The sequence below is a fragment of the Sorex fumeus genome, unplaced genomic scaffold, assembly GCF_029834395.1.
Source record: "Sorex fumeus unplaced genomic scaffold, SorFum_2.1 ptg000094l, whole genome shotgun sequence".
NCBI classification, from domain to species: Eukaryota; Metazoa; Chordata; class Mammalia; order Eulipotyphla; family Soricidae; genus Sorex; species Sorex fumeus.
This window is the reverse complement of record NW_026606151.1, coordinates 21,501,707-21,515,388: the sequence shown is the minus strand read 5'-3', so window position 1 is coordinate 21,515,388 and position 13,682 is coordinate 21,501,707. Positions and strand designations below refer to the sequence as shown.

General features: G+C 49.1%; 1 protein-coding gene across 1 annotated transcript; it reads right to left on the bottom strand.

Moving 5' to 3' along the window:
• Positions 1-398: 398 nt before the first annotated feature.
• On the bottom strand, positions 399-6,388 carry LOC130040451 (leukocyte elastase inhibitor-like). The gene is made up of 6 exons (XM_056132531.1): positions 6,221-6,388; positions 4,100-4,237; positions 3,024-3,141; positions 1,820-1,962; positions 1,525-1,692; positions 399-803 (listed from the first exon to the last, which is right to left on the bottom strand). Exons 1-6 carry the CDS (start codon positions 6,386-6,388, stop codon positions 399-401), a joined length of 1,140 nt encoding a protein of 379 aa, XP_055988506.1.
• Positions 6,389-13,682: the final 7,294 nt, after the last annotated feature.

Here is a 13,682-nt window from a genome sequence, read left to right as displayed (position 1 = left end):
ACTTGTCTTTCAACTGAACAGTTCTTTTTAAGTCTCCCTTCAACTCAAAGTGTCTCCATGTCATTATACCCAAACTTCTACTTGTAAAATAAATTACACAATTGCATTTTTCCTGCCGTTGAGAGAAGACAGTGATTCCATAAACCCTGATGCTGTCAAGAATTTGGTCTCTTCCTTGACATTTTCATTAACTGAATGCATTCAAATGCCATCATTTATGTTTTTCAATATAAAAATAGATGAAAGAGATTCTTGTACCAAAGCCAAATGGGTGTCAATTACCAATTGTGTAGAACCAAAATAAAATCAAAACTGAGGCTTGGGTAGTCATTTTATTGGTAAAGATTCAAAAAAACTGCCACCTCAGAAGGACACTTAACCAAGCTGGTACTTGACCTCTACGGGGAAGAGAATCTGCCCAGGAACAGGATGGTGCGGGAGACCTTGTGACGGATTAGGAAGATGAAGGGGTGGTCACAGACAAAGTGTTCCTCAGGTGCCGGCGTGCAGCCCAGGCCGATGACTGCTGTGGTCGCTGCCGCCTCGGTGCCCTCCTCGTTGACTTCCACGAAGGACTTGTGTACCACTTTGGAAATGAAAAGATCCTGAAGCTTGGTCATGCCCGCCAGGTCAGCCGTGCTGCTGTCGAAGAGATCACGCAGTCCCAGGTGGGCCAGGGCCCCATTGAGGATGTAGCTCTCCTCCAGCTTGAACCTGGGCAGGTGCACGTTGACCTTCACAACGGGCATGTTCTCGGGCAGGGTCCACTCTGTCAGGTTCTCCAAAGTCAGCTGCTCCTCGATCTGGAATTTGAATGGACAAAGGAAAGAGTTGGAGACAATTTTATCCGTCAATTAAGTCTCATTTGGATGAAGGGTTCCATCTAATCAGTTGCTAATGAGCTCCCTTGGTGTCCAGTGCAAATTTATTTCAGCAAGTACTGATGAAATGACAGCTGCATTTGCAGCTCTCAGAGGTCTGGGTATGGGTCCTTGTCAACCACTCATCACCCATCCAGCCTCTTAGTCACCTCCCACCCACCCATAAACCACTCATCCATCCATCCATCCATCCATCCATCCATACATCCATCCACCTAGTCACCCCCCCCCCCCCCATCCACCCATCCCAGTGAGTGCCAGGTTTGCTAGCTTACATATCAGATAATTAGCTCTGTGACACAAGGGGAAAATGTAAAGATTTCTTCTGCTCCTTTCTCCTGCTCTGTTCTGATTGATGACTGCGTTGTTCTTTGAGCCTTATGGAGCTAAAGTAACTGCCAATATTCAGATGAAAATAGAAAAAAATCTAGTGCTTTTTTTTTTGCTTTTAGGGCCACACCCAGTGATGCTCAGGAATTCCTCCTGGCTCTGCACTCAGGAATTACTCCTGGCGGTGCTGTAGGAGCTGATCATGGAAGGACAAAGAATAAGAAAGAAAAGTTGAGTCAGTGAACTGTGACTGGCCGGCAGATCAGACCAGGAAGAGTCGGGTTCCCAGAAGCCTATCGCGAGGCCCTGTCACCTCCTTCAGGCCCGTGGAAGCATCTTCAATGTCATCGGGCAGCAGGATGACCATGCTGAGCTCCTCGCCCTGGTAGGGAAGTTCCAGCACGCGGCACTTCAGGGCCTCGATGTAGCCCAGGGGGAACTGGTTCTTCTGACGCATCATGTTCACTTTTTTGGTGTCTTTCTGCACAGGGGGGAAAGCAAGTGCCCCTTAACAGCTGCACGCCCCCACAGAGCACAGAGTGTCTGGAGAGTCACCAACTCCCCCCATCCCCACCCCCAGAGTGCAGTGTGCATCCTGACATTCTCACCTTATTCAGCCTGAAAGGGACTTCTCTTGTGTCCTGCTTTGTGAATTCCTCCTGCCACTTCCCTTTGAAGTAGATGGCATTCACCAGCACCAGCTTGGTCATGCTGTCAACCATCCCTGAAGTCAACAGTTCTGGAATTTTCCCTAAAATGATCAAGTTTTTTTTGTGTGTGTGTGTGTGTGTGTGTGTGTGTGTGTGTGTGTGTGAAAAACATAGATGAGAATTTAAACTCTACTATGCACCTTCAGGGGCACTGACAGGCAATCCAAGCACATGCGTTGATTTTCCTTTTCCTTCCACTGGGTACTAAGTTGGGGAAGAGCGGCTTGTGTCTCTCTGGAATAGGTTAACTCCTGAGGCAGTCAGGGTGACCCATGGCCCTGTGCACAGGGTTGGAAAGCCAGACAGTCTCCTCCTTCTGGAGACTGTGACCCCCTAGTCAGTTTGTTTTGTGAACAGTTATCCTTTTTAGGAACACAAACTATTTTTCCACGAGATGTTTTTAATCACTAGTGTCAATTCTTCAACTGCTTCCAGGATTCTTTTTTCTTTCTTTTTTTGGCTTTTTTGGGACACATCTGGCGATCTTAAGGATGACTCCTGGATCTGCACTCAGGAATGATCCTGGCAGTGCCGGGAGGACCATATGGGATGCGAGAGATTGACCCAGGTTGGCCATGTGCCAGCCCCTCCCCATTGTACTATCACTCGACCAGGAAGTTTATTTTTGAGAGAAAGATAAATATTCACAATGCAGGAGCGCGTCCTACAGAACTATGCACCACATACGACCACATGTGTCTGGTCACACAGGCTATGGATCCTCCGTGAAAGAACCGGGGGCCCTGAGTCACCTCCACACTCAGTGAGATCTACTAAGACTGACTCCTGCCTATCACATCTTATTTCTTAGATGTGATGTTGGGGAAAGAAAAATGCCCAATCCCAGAGATCGGAAACAATGATTCACCATTTCAAGGTGACTCTTTGCATTTGAGTACTGAATAATATGGCACCCACTGCATTCCCTCCCTGATTTTTATTTCTTTTACCTACATTCAACATTTCATACTTTCAAAAATATGGTTTGGATAAGTGTTTGGGTGGGAACTAGACAGTGTCTTCAATGACATGTCATAGAGTTTCCAGTGCTGTGACTTTGCTGTAACTCTGTTGGGAGGTGGGTGGTCCGTCCAAGTCTTACCTTCAGTCTGTCCTTTGACCCATGCATTGATCTCCTCCCTTGCATCTTCAGATGCGTGCTTGAAGTCCACATTGGCCAGTTCAGCACTGTACATTTTTTGAGTCAAAGTTAAGAACTCCTACAGAAGAAGAGAAAGAAGGAAGAAGGAAGAAGGGAGAAGGGAGAAGGTAGAAGGAAGGAGAAGATGGAAGAATCAAGAAGAAAGAAGAAGAAAGAAGGAAGAAGGAGAAGAAGGAGAAGGAAGAATCAAGAAGAAAGAAGGAAGAAGGAGAAGGAGAAGAAGAAGAAAAGACAGAAATGTCCTCAATAAATGCAATGACATACAGAAGCAGTTTTCTTACATCTTTCAATGCCACAAAAATTGCCTTAAGAAACATCAATTTCATGTGATTCATTCTAGCTCTTCTACTCATTTATTACATACACATACACACACAGGCACACACACATACTCACATACACACACATCTACTGTGTAAACAGAATTTAAGCATGCAGAATTCCAGTGTTTTTTAAAACTTAACCAATTCTTCCCTAAACTCTGACTAAAATCTTCATCAAAACACAAATGCTGGTCAAAGGTGAGGAGAGCAGCGGTCAGTGTCACCTTCAGAGAGCACCGGGGTTCGACCCTCCCCTGCAGGACCATGGATTGAAACCCCATCAATGAGTAGGGGACAGCGGCCACTGGGTTTTAAACATGCATCATTTCTAAACCGTAGCTGTGCTTGTAGCACTGTCCTCCTGTTGTTCATCAATTTGTTTGAGTGGACACCAGTAACGTCTCTGTTGTGAGACTTGTTGTTACTGTTTTTGGCATATTGAATACGCCAAGGAGTTTGCCAGGCTCTGCCGTGCGGGCAGGATACTCTTGGTAGCTTGCCGGACTCTCTGAGAGGGACAGAGGAATCAAACTTGGGTCAGCCACAGGCAAGGCAAACACCCTACCCACTGTGCTATCGCTCCAGTCCCGTTTTCTAAGCACTTCTACAAATTGAACTGACTTGTTAGCTTGAGTGTGTGGGAAAACCTCTGCACAGCCTCGGGAACTGCAGAACACAGCACTAAGTACTCACGGGGAGGAAGTCGTAGGTTTTCTCTCCATACAGCCTATTGGCGAGTTTCAGAATGTAGGAAGCGCCACGTTTGTTGATATCAGCGTTCAGACTCTGGAATCTTGAATGAATCTCCTCCACCATGTCAAAATGAAGGGTCTATAATAAAGGACAGAGCTGGAGCGATAGCACAGCAGGTAGGGCGTTTGCCCTGCACGCGGCTGACCCAGGTTCGATTCCCAGCATCCCATATGGTCCCCTGAGCAACACGAGGAGTAGTTCCTGAGTGCATGAGTCAGCAGAATCCCCTGTGCATCTCAGGGTGTGACCCAAAGCCCCCCCCACTCCCCACACACAAACACACACACACACACAAAGAACACATTCTTTTTGGACCTGTTTACTTTTTGTTACAATATAATACCTTGCAATTGCTTTCCTCAAATTACATTTAGGGACGATTCCCTGACAAATACATTATTGTTATTATTATTATTATTATTATTATTATTTTCTTTATTGTGCGGCCAGACATAGTGGTGCTCAGGAATTACTCCCAGCTCTGAACCCAGGGATGACTCCTTCAGTGCTCTGGGGCCATATGGGGTGCCAGGAATTGATCCTGGGCCAATCTCATGCAAGGCAAGCACCTTACCCACTGGACTATCTTTTCATCCCCAAACACTTTATTTTCCAAGGAGAACAAATGATAAAGAATATAAAATATATCGTTTTGTGAAACATGAGGATTCAAATATTAGAGGCAGCTTTTGCATGAGTTTTTTTATACTTGCAATTCCACAAATATGAATTAGTAAACTAAATAGTTCTACAAATCTGCCATTCTCCCCCCCCCAAAAAAAAGAAACCCCAAATGAGCGAGCTCTATGCCTACTGCTCTTGCATATAATTTGACTCAAGTTTCTCAGACATAAGCAATCAGAAACGCTTATGCGGGAGCACAATACCTTGGACTTTCTTTTTATCACTCAAAGAGCAGCAGTAAGTCACTTGTTGAAAAAACAACTTGTTTAGCCTAAGAATATGACAAAAGTTTGGTTTCCTGCGAATCAAGTTCAAATCAAGTGTTCGTTAGGGCTTACAAGCTGGTTCCTTGCTTGAGAGAGGAAGAAGAAAAACCCTCTGAGTACAGAAGTCCAGTGTTCCCTCTGAGAGGGAATGTTTGCATAGTGGCTACAATGGACCTGTTGCCATGCAAGAAGCAGGCTAGCAGCTGAGCCTATCTGTAAGAGGGAAGTGTGAGTGGTAAACGGGGGTGCGGGGAATGCATGAAAGAGGCAACCGTGAGTGGCAGGAGGGTTTGAGCTTCCATGAAGGTTAAGAGTAGAAGCTTCCCAGGAGGAACAAGCTCATGACCTTGAGCCTGGGGCTGGGTTCCCACCCCAGGTGTCAGGGGCGGGCAGGGATTGAGCAGGTGTGTTCCAGGGACTCTCATTGCTGCTGCACCTTTCCCAGGCACAGGGGAAGCGGAGGGTCCCCAGACCAGAGCTGGAATCTGTCTTCTCAGCACAATACAGTAGTGCCCCACCCCCCACCACTGACTGTGGCTCAGGGCCCAAGATGATGGGGGGTGGCGAAGGGTCCGCGGTAGGAGGAAGGTATGCCTTGCACGAAGCTGACTCTGGTTCTAACCCTAGCACTGCATTGGGTCTCTGAGCACAGAGCCGGGAGTGACCCTGAGCACAGAGCCGGGAGTGAGCCCTGAGTGAACCCGGAGCACCCACCAAGCGCCTCTCCTGCTACAGGATTCTGCAGCTGCACTATGCAGGGCCTGGCCCTCGCTGTCCCTGGGCCACCCCTGCAGCCAGACACCAAGTAGGGAGGACAGGAAGCACAGAGCGGCCTGGGGATCTGCTGGGATACCCACGACTGAATGGTATTGCACAGCGACAGCCTCCCACGCAAAGCCCCAGTCCCAGAGGGTCCTTACCAGGACAGCACCGAGGCCAGCTGTCCTCACTGCCCGCCTCGAACACCCGAGGGCTGGCTCATGACTGCTGCCAGCATGCTCTGAAGAGATGGTCTGGGCCGCGACTGGGACCAGCCCCTCTGCCTCCTGCCCCGGCACCCACACCATGACCCCGATGTCAGAGAGCAGGGAGCTGCCCGCCCTGGCCTGACCTTGGCCAGCTGCTCCTCAGTGCTGCCCCGCGTGCCCAGGAAGACCATGGCCAGCGCCGAGGAGACGCTCAAGGGGGAGAAGAAGATGTTGGCGGCAGGGTCGTCCTTGCTCAGGGCGCGGAACAGGTCCAGCGCGAAGAGGGTGTTGGCTGTGCTCAGCGGCTCCATGGTCATCTGGCTGGGGACAGAAGAGAGGCCGGCGGCCCAGCCCGCCAGTGAGGTCACCCCCCTGCCCACCCCCCACAGCCCTCAGCTCTGCCAGTCGCTGCTTTGAGGGGCTTGGCCAGCACTGCCGGGGACGGGGGTCTCCAGGGCAGCTGGGCTGCAGGGGCCCAAGTCTCCCCCGCAACCCCTTCTAAGGACCACTGCCACACCCGTTCTCTCCTGTCCCTCCTCAGTGTCCCCGGGACCAGGGGCCGCAGGGGCCAGGAAACAGGATCCCTCCTTGCGGGGTCAGTGCTGACCGAGACTCCCGCCTTCACTGGCTCTGGCCACCAAGCAGGGTGGAGGCTGCGGGCCGGCGGGTCCGCGACTGCCGGGAAGGGACAAGCCCAGCCTGGACTCCACGCAGCACGGGGGGCCGAAAGCAGGACTGTCCCCGTGCCCCTCCCAGCTCCCGGGCACCCGGCAACTCTACCTGCTTCTCTGCGGGGTCTGCGGACCTGGCCTGAGCGGCTGCCTTATAAGACCGGGCGGGTCGGGCGTGGCCTCCCAGGCTGAATTTCCTGGAAGGCCGGGCAGGAGGGGGGGATGCGGAGAGATGGGCGCGTCCAGGGATGGTGGGGAAGGTGGGGACTGGCCGGGAGCCGCACCCAGGGCCCCTAGCGGCCCAGCGCCTCCGCCTTCCCCACTCTGCTCTGCAACCCGCAGGCTCTTTCCCAGTAAACTGAGGTGACTGGCGGGGCATCTGCGCACCACTCTGGGGGCAAACGGCCTTTCTGGAACCTGTCTGAGCTCCCGATGCGGAATTAGTTCTAATGCATTTGCTTAGGCTGGCGAGAAAGCTAGCTGACACAGGGAAATGCCGGGACTAGATAAACCAGAACAGGATTCAAATCACAGGGACCAAGTCACTGTCTTTCAGGAACCAACGTGTTTCTCCAGCCCCGCTGGGCCCCTCCCGGCTGCGTCTGAACTTGCAGCTGTGAGCAGAGCATTGGTGACCCCATAAGCAAGCCTGAGACTCACTGGGGCCCTCAGGAAAGATCCAACAGAACTCCGGGGGTTGGGGGGGAAGGCAGGAACTATTGGGGAGGGGTATTTTGGGGGTGTTACCCTCATTGTATACCAGTGGGTGAAATTTCCCCTGAATCCGCAGTATTGGCAGGTATGAAATAATTCTGTGCATGATAGACCTGCCTCCCATCCCTTGCCGGTGGTCTCAGTATCTCCTTGTGAAAAGGAACAAACGGGGAAAAAACTGGGGTGTTTTTTTGCTTGCTTGTTTTGGGCTCACCAAGGCTGAACTCAGGGCTTATTCCTGGATCTGTGCTCAGGGCTTACTCCTAACTCTGTGCTCAGGTTTCATTCCTGGCAAGGCTCAGGGGACCCTCTGTAGTGCCAGGATTGGACCCAGCTCAACTACATGCCAAGTGAGTGTCTTACTACTGTACTCGCCATTTCCCACCAAAGCCCTGGTTTTTAGGCTTATGCTCGTGTTCAATGGGGAAATAGCCTGGGAAAGAGATTGAATGTGGTTTCTACTTTGAGAACTTGTCTGTGATGAAAGGGACCAAGAAGAGCATGGCAGGAAGGGATCAAAGTACTTTTCTCCTGTTTCAGAAGCGAGACTTGAGCATCAGACTGGAGAGCGTTCTGCAGCTTCTTGGAACCTGAGCGGACCCTTCCCAAGATGCATCTGCCCGAGCAAGGGCTTCAGCGACCTGGCGGCCCCTGACCCCAGAGTGAGGGGCCACTTGCGGGGTCCCAAGAGATGAGTCGAGAGGGGGGCGGGTGCAAAGCTCGTTGACAGAAGGACACCATGCTCTGGCTTCTCAGGCATCCGTGTGCCTCTGGCCTCTCCTCAGGCTGCCTTCAGAGAGTGGACACTCCCTGACTCAGGTTTCCAGAGAGGAGGCCCGGAGCTGCCCAGCCGGCCATGGGGCATCTCTTCTAGCCTGGCCTCTCCGTGTGAATGGCCTTTCCTGTGACAGTGACCCCTGGCACTCGAATGAAGCACCTGGCTCACCACCGTGACTCCACCTCTCAGCCTCAGTTTCCCCATATACAGCAAGGAGAAGAGTGCTTCTGTAGGGGGCTTCGCTGCTGAGGCACGGGACCCCTCTCAGTGTGACATCCAGTGACACTTCTGCTACTCAGCTGCTCCCAGAAGAGGTCCCATGTGAGACTTTCAAAGCTCAGGAGGGGATTTCAGGGGAAAAGAAGACATTCCCGTCAGGCCCTCGGCTGCCTGCCCCCCGTCTGCCATGGGACCCGTTGGCCTGAACCCATCCGCGTTGTACTAGAACCTGTTCCTGTGGAGCATGAGTGGTTGGCCCTTGGGTGGGCCTGGCAGGTGGGCTGCGCTGGGCAGAGATGAGGCATTCAGAGCCCCCGGTGGTGCCCTCCTGCTCGTCCCGCCTCCCTGGGTGCCCTGGACACCCGACTCTGCTGGCATGCATGGAATAGTGGGGCTTTCCGAGCACGAGCCTGGCATGTCGGAGCTCTTACAGCTGTGACAGCAGCCCAGGGCAGCGCCAGCGCAGGGGTCCTTCCCCACCAGCACTTCCTGCAGTGTCCAGCCTCCCGAGGAGAAATGGGCAGCGGTCATGCGCGGTTCTGCCCGGACCCGCACCTCTCTGGCTCTCAGAGAAGGACAGGACGCACTGTTCTCACCGAGTGAGAAGGGCCGACCCAGTACTCACTCCTGACAGCAAGTTTGCCTCTTTGGACTTCAGCGATTCATTTACCTCAGTCCCCTGTGTGCGCTCACCTTTTAACCTTTTCATAGTAAATTTTATTGGAGAAAGAAGTTTGCACAGGGCCAAGAAGGGAACCTAACTCATTCATCTGTGATATTTGAGTAAAAGGATGAAGAATGCAGGATATAAAGTGTGTGTGTTTGTGGGGGGGAGCACCTAGATTATTCGGGACAATAGATTCTACAGAGCAAGGAAAGGACAGAAGTCAAGGGGTTGGAGAGAACAGGGATAAGACCAGAGGATCCAGATAATTGGAGGGGTGAGGTCTATGCCTGTACTAAACCACAGCGCCACGGGCACCCCAGAGGAACCCTGCTTGGCCCACAGGAGGAGGTTCGCCCTCAACTGACCCTTCTCGGGGACACCAACAGGGTGATCCCTGACTGACCCTCACGAGTGGGCTACGAGGGGTTCACTCACATCCAGTCACATTCTCGGAGGCCAGCAGGGGACCCCGGGAGGGGGGGGGAACACACATGCCTGGCCTACATGAGAAGGCCCTCCCAAACCCACATCCCTCATGGACGCCAGCAGGGGACTCCAGGGAGGACCCCTGTCTGACTGGCACGAGAGAGCTCCTCTGCATCTCCCACTCATGGCCCCAAAAAGTAACCCTGGCTGGCTGTCAAGAGGTGGCTCTCCATCCAACAACTCCCAATTGTCAACCCCTGAGTGAAACCCGGGGGGTCCCCATCAGGGAACAATCCTGGTGGATGCACAACCTGATGGACAAGGGCATTTCTCACCCCCCGATCAGTGCTATGTTAGGGACCTATAGGGGACACCCCTTTTGAACAATCTAGGAACCCCCACCCCCGGATGTCAGTGTCAATGATCCCATATGAAAAAGTTGACTTCCAGGTTTAGTGCTTAGGAAATTCCAATAAAAGGAGTCAAAACCATTCAGGAGGAAAGAAATTATAAAGTTAGAGCAGAAATCAATGATCTGGATTCCCAAAAACCAATCTAAAAGATCAATGAAACCAAGAGCTGCTTCTTTGAAAAAAAAAAACAAAGTTGGTAAACCACTTCCAAGACTCATAACAAAAGAGAGAGAGAGAGAGAAAAAACCTCAATAAACCGAATCAGAAATGTAAAGGGGGACAGTACAAAAGAAACTAAGGAAATTAAAAAATCAGAGGTTACTTGGAAAGTCTGTTTGACAAGAAACAAGAGAACCCAGAAGAAGTCAATAAATTCTTTAATTCCTGTAACCTTCCAAGACTGAACCCAAAATATTTGGAATACCTGAATAGACTTATCGCTTTCAAAGAAATTGAAACGGTAATCAAACATCTCAACAGAAAGTTGGCACAAAACCACATGGCAACAATCTCTCTCAATGTCAATGGTCTAACTGCATCAATTAAGAGACTCAGAGTGGAGAAATGGATTAGAAAACTGAATCCAACATTTTGCTGCCTAGAAGAAACACATCTGAATAGTCAGAGCAAACAGAGTCTGAAAGTCAAAGGATGGAAAACAATCTTTCAGCAAACAACGCCCGCCGAAAGTTGGGGTAGCCATGCTAGTATCCAACAACATAGATTTAAGGCTGAAAAAGATTAGAAGAGAGGGGGGCAGAGCGATAGCACAATGGGTAGGATGTTTTCCTTGCACGCTGCTGATCCTGGTTCGACCCCTGGCATCCCATATGTCCCCCCAGCACCTTCAGGAGTAATTCGTGGGTGCAGAGCCAGGAGTAACCCCAGAGCATCGCTGGGTGTGATCCAAAAGGAAAAAAAATATTAGAAGAGAAATGAAGGTCATTTTTTAATAATAAAGTGATATGTACATCAGGATATGTACATCATATGTGTTTACACCCCTAAACATATATGCACCCAATGATGGGCCGGCATTAAACTTAAAACTGCTAATAGACTTCAAGAACGACATTGCAAGTAACACAATAGAGGTCATGTACTTTAATATTGCTCATCAGCTCTTCATCTAGAAGACTGAAACTCAGCAAGGAAGTACTGGCTCTGAAGGAAGAAATAGAAATGAGAGGGCTAATAGATATATAAAGGGCTTTTCATGCCCCCACCTTCCAAACCGAATTCACATTCTTTTCCAGTGCACATGGAACATTTCGAAGAAGACCATGTGCTGGGCCACAAAACATACTTCAATAGAAACAGGAAGATAGAAAGTGTATCAACTATCTTTTCAGTCTATGACTCACTGAAGATAGAAGATAATCACACACAGAAACAGGAAATGAAATCAAAGAACTGGAAATGAAACAGCTCAATGTTGATCAATAAGTGAGTCAGAGAAGATATCTAGGAAGAAATAAAAAGATTCTCAGAAACAAATGAGGATGAAGACACCAGCTACCAGAATTTGTGGGACATAAGTATAGCACTGTTACAGGGAAAAAAGCTCGGCAGACTGTTCTCAGGAAGGAAGGACCCACATAAATAACTTTACTTCACAGCTTTGGAACTTAAAATAATGACCAACAAAAGGAGTCAAAACCATCCAGAAGGAAAGAAATAATAAAATTTAGAGCAGAAATCTATGAGCTGGATTCCCAAAAAACCATCTAAAAGGTCAATAGAACAAAGAGCTGCTTCCTTGAAAAAATAAACAATACTGATAAACCACCAACGAGACTCACAAAGAAAGAGTAGGAGAGAGAACCCTAATAACTGAATCAGAAATGAAAAGGGGGACATCAAAACAGAAACCTGTGTATTCAAAAAATAAGTACGATGCTATGGCTCTCGCTGCCTGCATTCGGTGGTCTTGGGCCACTTCCCTCCCACGGATGGCCGATGGCAATGGGCGGATGGAAAGAAGAAAGTAGGGCCAGGCTGGTTGGTGATTAGTTGCAATTTATTACCATCTCGTCTCCCTCTTGCTCCTTCCAGTCTCACCCACTACTGTATTCCTCCTTCTCCTCCTATCCCTCTTACATCCTTAATTATATCCCCAAATCATGAGGGTGGGGTTATATGATCAACAGATGTAAAGTCCTTCCCTTGGGGGAAGCTTCTTCTAGGATAAATTCTCATTCAGCAAGATGACCCACCTACATGCAAAATACCTTCTAGGGGTGCATATTTCCTTTCTTGAGTCCAATAACCATTTAAACATTCATGGTAATTCTACTTCTTAATAATATTAGTCATTTGGTATGGACACAGTAAGAGATACATTAAGCTTATAGGGTGGCTCTCCTGGGGACCTCTCGCTATAGATCTCGGACTACAGTTCTCACACCAGATTAGTCCTTTCTAATCCCAGCTGGGTCCTTGTCCAGTTGTTTCTCTTTGGATCATGCCAGACTTTGACCATGACCATGCTCTTAACTTATAGTTAAGAATTATGGCACTTGGCCCGTCCCATTTCGGTGCCAGGGTAGCTCCCAGCTTGCCCTGGGTCCATTCAGTTCCTTCATCAGGACCTTGCTTTGAGGTGCTAGGAACTAAGGGCAACAGAAGCTTTGGTTGAATAAGTATGACAGATGCCCAGGAATACAAATGTTATTCGAAGTCAATTAACTCCCAAGGTACAAAATCACAGCATCAACTGTTTTGGTGTGTCTATACAAAGAACATAACTCTAAAGTAAACTATTCAAAGGACATAAGGAAAAGAGAAAATCAATATTTCTTACAAATGCAAAATTCAGGGTCCTTAAAAGATCTGACCTTACAAGTCACAGTCTGATTTGGGGATCTAGGTGATTAACAGATAGGAGAAGAGTACAGAGGAGAGGTTACACGGCACACTGTGATGGGTGTACCCCAATAAACCTTAACACCTTGAAGCAGAGGAGAAAGGACAATCCAACGTTATGCTACATCTCCCCCTTTTCTCTTTACAAAAACACAAAAATAGAGAGGGGAACAATTCCAATCACAAAACAGTCTCATTTGTTGTTCTAAAACTTCACACCGTCCCTGAGCCCAGAGCAGTCTTGTTGTAAAGTGTCCCATGGTCTTGCCCTGTCCTGGGATGATGAGAGTCAATTTAATCATGTTTTGAAGAAATCCAATGTCTGGATCAATGTTTGAAGAGTTGTTCCTGCCACAGCAGCAGTAGTGGTCACAGCAATGAGTTCCAGGGGAGCAACTCTTAGGATTCTGATGAACTTCTAGGAGCAGGCAGGGAGCACTGGAGCAGGAGCATCATAATTTCTGTCAGGAGTCCTGCAGCAGGGGAATGCAACCATTCTCTGGTCAGCTTCACTGGCAGCTATAGGTGTGAGACCTAGCTTATATTTGAGAAAAAACACTTTTGTAAGTTATCAGAGGTTTTGAGCATCAGGGTTTGGTACATCTCCAGGGCTGGGGGCAGAAAAAGGGACAGGGCGCTCTCTGGCACAAAGGGATATCCTAGAGAGAAATGAAAACGTGTTCCTATTAAAAGTTATCGAACTCTGAACACCTCCAGAAGTAGCCCTCACTATAAATAAATAAATAATAATTAAACCTGAAAAAAAAAAAGTCATCGCTTTCTCCTTCAGGAATGGAAGCATCTGTGAATTCATTCCAAGGAGAGAGGAAAAGTAAGGAATGGTTCATCCAA